Raw genomic sequence first — 4,936 nt, forward strand, 5'->3', positions numbered from 1 at the left:
AGCTAGCTCCTCACATAACGAGACTGGAAACTTAAAAAGTCCCATGGCATAAACTGGCAGCGCTTGCAAAACAGCCTTGATTTGAGATTCCTTAATACCAGTAGAAGCATACTTTTCAACCTAATCTGACGCTCTTTTTAAAGTCTTATCTTTGGTCGACTGGAATTTCCCAACCTTCATTCTACCCTCTGGCACCGAAGACCAAGATATTTATCCTCAAAACCTTCAATAGTAATATTTAGAATAATCATCGTGGACACCTGATCCTCCATACTGCACTTTTTGCCAAATTTAATGGAGCACTTATTCGGACTAAGAAGCTGACCAGTTCCCTTCTCATAATCCGACAGAATGGTTTTAACAGTTAAGGCTTTCTCATAATGTAAGATGTTTTTTGACTATCTTACATTATGGGACGGAGGGAGTAACACATAGCTTGTGCCGAAAGTAGCAACAGATGAAGGTAAATACATTACTTCCACCTATAAAAGAATCATTGCAGATAATCTTGTCCATAAAGAAATGTAAATGCACGTCCAAAAACATGAAATAAATCCCGAATAAATAAATGTTGCACAAAAGAGAAGACGAAACCAGATGCTCGTTCTCCTCCGTAGTCCCTACACGACCGGCGCAACTTGCTCCACCTCCGCTGCCACCGGGCTCCACCACCACCACACAACCCAAAATATCCCCGCCCGTGCGTTCGCCCGCCACGCGCACCCCACGCGCCCCCGCCCCTCCCAGCCCATCGCCGCCGTCCACGTGGAGCGGATCCGGGGACACCACGCGCCTATATCTATCCCCATCTCCACCTCTCCCACCTTCCACCGCACAAACCAAATCCCACTCCCACAATTTCCGGAATAGCAAGCGCGCCGCCGCCGTTCGGGTTCGAGATGTTGCCTAGGGTTGCGCCGTCTCCGGCCACCGCCGCCGCCGCCGCCGCAGCGGTTGGCCAGCTCTCCGGGGCGGGGCTCACCGCCGGTTCGGTGAGGCTGCCGGGGGCCCTGCCGTCTGCGGCAGGGTCGGCGGTCTGCTGCAGGGCCGCGGCGAAGGGGAAGGAGGTGCTCAGCGGCGTGATGTTCCAGCCGTTCGAGGAGCTCAAGGGGGAGCTGTCCCTCGTGCCGCAGGGCAAGGACCAGTCGCTCGCCAGGCACAAGTTCGTCGACGAGTGCGAGGCCGCCCTCAACGAGCAGATCAAGTGAGTGTTGCTCCGCTTGGTATAAATATAAAATGAATCCTTACTCTTCTCGGTTGCGTGTTTTTCTGACGAATCATGCAGAGATCTAGCAGTATCTCTGTTAGGATCGTGAAACCGTTTTAAACTGCCACAAGAGACTCTGTTTCCGCTATGGATTCCAATCCGAAATGGATGCAAGTGTCGATTTATAATCTTTAAAATTGCCATTGCAGTGTGGAGTATAATGCCTCGTACGCGTATCACTCCCTCTTCGCCTACTTCGACCGCGACAACGTTGCTCTCAAGGGATTTGCCAAGTAAGTCCTTCCCCACTCACCACACCACCAAATTTGGCCCGGTGGATTCGTTAAAAATCTACCACTACAGTGTTCTGATGCGCGTTTGTTCTTGCAGGTTCTTCAAGGAATCAAGCGATGAGGAGAGGGGGCACGCCGAGAAGCTCATGGAGTACCAGGTATCAATTTCGCTACCTCTCTAATTGCTATCTTTGATTGGTCCGGACCGTTGCCCCGTGCTGTTATATACTCATGCTTCGTGTGTTCTTGTGTCGACCAGAACAAACGTGGAGGCAGGGTGAGGCTCCAGTCAATTGTCACACCCTTAACGGAGTTCGACCATCCTGAGAAAGGCGATGCCCTGTATGGTAAGTTGCCTCCTCATACAGTTATTCTGGACGTGTTTGCATTTCACGGCGCGTTACATTACATGGGGAATCCATGTGATGTGCTTATTGTGTGATAACAAGTGTCTGGTTGTTCATGTGAAACTTGAGTTGTCTGGAGTGGTTCGAGGTGTTGCCAGATCAGGAGCACAGACAAAAACTCAATGTTGTTGCAAAAGTTCAGTAAACCTTAGGGTGAATCTGGTTGTATGAGTTAGGATTTGCATCATTTTTTTAGGGGAGGATAAATTAATGGTCTTGTTGAGGAGAGGTCAGATCTCTCAGTATCAGCTGCGTGCTGTACTCACTACACTCACAGCTGTTTGATGGCCTTTTGATTATTTGTAATATATTTTGTGTTTTGGAAGCTTTTATTTAAACTGCATGAAGAGGAAGAAAAGTCAAAATATGTGTCGTAACACAAAGTAGCTAAGATTTCTGAAATTATTATTATAGTTTCCCTGACTTCTATTTGTTTTTTTGAACCCTGTGATACATAAGTTTTGATGGTTATATATTTGTTAGCAATGGAACATCTGATACCCTATATTTTAACTTGTGCCTCTCTCGTAATGTCAGCAATGGAGTTGGCTCTAGCTCTTGAAAAGCTGGTGAATGAGAAACTGCACAACCTGCACAGTGTAAGTTGTTCTTCCATGCCTACTTACAGCAAAGTTACTGTGAATGGGCTATGTAATGCTACATCACAGAATCTAAAATGTGGTTGCTCCAAATTAACAGGTAGCTACGAGGTGCAATGATCCTCAGCTGACCGACTTTGTTGAGAGCGAATTCCTTCAGGAGCAGGTACAACTCTCCAAACTCTCCAGTTAATACAGCACGAGACATGTAGCATACGACTATGTTTATTGTCTGTTTTACTAAGTAGAAACACCTCAAATTTATGTGAAAGGTTGACGCCATCAAGAAGATCTCTGAGTATGTGTCGCAGCTGAGAAGAGTCGGCAAAGGCCACGGTCAGTATCTTGCTGAACACTGCTGCATCATTCGGTCGCCTGTGTTTGCCCTGGTTTCTTACGTTGTTTGGATGAAATACAGGAGTGTGGCACTTCGATCAGATGCTGCTTGAGGAGGCAGCTTGAAGGACACGATGACTACGGGCAATGGAGGATGTAGGTGTGATATGTCAAGTAGTGGACAGATAAGCCAACCACTGGATGTGGTTCTGAGGGATTTTTGCAGTGGGGTTTGTAGGGTGCTATGCTGCTGAACTGCTCTGTGTTTGGGATTTGAAATAAAACGAAGGGAGATGTGCCCCGCTCTTAAATGCCAGTCTTCTGCTCTAATCTTGCTAAATTTACTTGTTGCATCTTGCATCCTGTCTACTTTTACAGTGACTACCGCCTGGAGAAAGATGGTTTTTTTTTTTCTTTTGGCTAAATATCGGCTGATAATTTAGGAAGGGCCCGGTTGCAACGAAATATAGGTGTTAGGCCTCTCCAACAGCAGCCCTATAATAGGGCAGGGCCGTTTTTAGTGCACGAGAGGGTGAAAAATGCCCTCCAAATTTTTAGGGCAGCCCTAAAAAGGGCTTCTCGTGAAAATATTGGGCACTTCAAAGGCTGCCGCGAATTTTTTACTACTCTCGCGACGCACCAATCGCTGCCCTTTTCTTGCGTGCGTGGCCGGAACGCCGCCTCTGCTCGCCCGCCGGCCATCGGGTCGCCATGGCCAGCTCCTCTGACCTTGTAGTCGACCCTACGAAGCTCGCCGCTGCTCCCGCCTTTGCTGCCACTCCTTTCATACTCGATTCCTTGCTTGACTACCTGCGTGGAAGGAAGAAGGAGAGGGACCCACAGCCGCCAGTGCTCCTCGCCATGGCTGGTTCGATTCGCGGTCGCTGCACTCGATTTGGCCGGCACGGTACACGAATGGATTCAGCATCATCTTCGTCGCTGCTCTCCATGTCTTTGTCATATTCTGCCGCTTCTAATTCAGCCCTCAACTCTTCATCATGCACAACCAGCCTTGTTCTTGCGTTGTTCCGAGTGTAGGTGATATAAGGGCCTATGGGTCGTGCAATAGGATCACCACGAGCTCTCCTAGGATTATTGCGGCCTGCTAGAGAAGTTGACGCACCCATGGCTTCATCAACCTGAGACCAAAGTAGTGGTGTTTCACCGTCCATGACTTGAGCTTGATCTTCATGTACCATTTCAGTATTGATATCAACCCATTCATTATCCCATTCAAATTCTTCTAGTACAAGTGGACTAGATTTCTTTGCTTTAGAGCCTTGCTCACGCAGATTCTGAAACCTAGCTTCCATTTTCCGGTTGTACGAGACATATGATAGCTTGTTCAATCTCTTGTACTCTAGACGGTTTCTCCCTTTGGTGTGGATCTGCAAGCACACAAATATGTGAGAAGCTGCTGCAATTAGCCTATCAAACCGACCAACTAATGGCTACTTACATGAGCAAATACACTCTAATTGCGCTCGCAGCCAGATGCTGAACAACATAGACTAATGATTCGCTTTGCAAGAGTTTGGAGGTCAAAAGCAAGGCCACCATAAGCATTCCACCAAAGAACTACAAAACCAAGAAGTCCCACATTAAAGAGAAGGCCACAATAACCAGCAATTAGTGGAGTAATTGAGCTGAACAAGAAGACACAAGCTGCCATAAAATTTATACTTACGAGGGCTTTTTTGTCACGATCTTTAATTGACAATGGCTTCGAGAAACATTCACTCCCCAGCTCATAGTCGTCAGCTTCCCTACTAATAGTTGCTTGCTGCTCATCATCGGGCACCATCTTCCATAGCACATCATTGAACATTGAACGGAGACGGGCAGCTTGTCTTCTGTTGGACTCCTTAATGGCAAAGAATTTATTTGGGTTCAAGAACAAAGCAGCCCCATGTAGCTTTTGTTCCATCTGATTACCCACCTCTTATCAACAATAGCTACCACTTGACCTAGGAGGTTTGGCTTATGTGCCAAAGCTTCCCTTATGTGTGTCTTTGCAAAATCCATGGCTGCCCACATTTCCGCCATAGCCGGAGTCTCATCACCATCAGCGATCCTCAAAGCTCTAAGAAGTGG

At 47.4% G+C, this 4,936-nt stretch overlaps 1 protein-coding gene across 1 annotated transcript; it reads left to right on the forward strand.

The window, feature by feature from the left end:
- The first annotated feature begins 815 nt into the window (after positions 1-815).
- LOC123111406 (ferritin-1, chloroplastic) lies at positions 816-3,158 on the forward strand. Its single transcript, XM_044532197.1, has 8 exons — positions 816-1,204; positions 1,417-1,500; positions 1,598-1,658; positions 1,760-1,847; positions 2,445-2,506; positions 2,607-2,672; positions 2,779-2,842; positions 2,925-3,158. The coding sequence occupies exons 1-8, from the start codon at positions 900-902 to the stop codon at positions 2,966-2,968; spliced, it is 774 nt and encodes a 257-aa protein (XP_044388132.1). The 5' UTR covers positions 816-899; the 3' UTR covers positions 2,969-3,158.
- The last annotated feature ends 1,778 nt before the right edge of the window (positions 3,159-4,936 follow it).

The sequence above is a fragment of the Triticum aestivum genome, chromosome 5B (assembly GCF_018294505.1).
Source record: "Triticum aestivum cultivar Chinese Spring chromosome 5B, IWGSC CS RefSeq v2.1, whole genome shotgun sequence".
NCBI lineage: Eukaryota > Viridiplantae > Streptophyta > Magnoliopsida > Poales > Poaceae > Triticum > Triticum aestivum.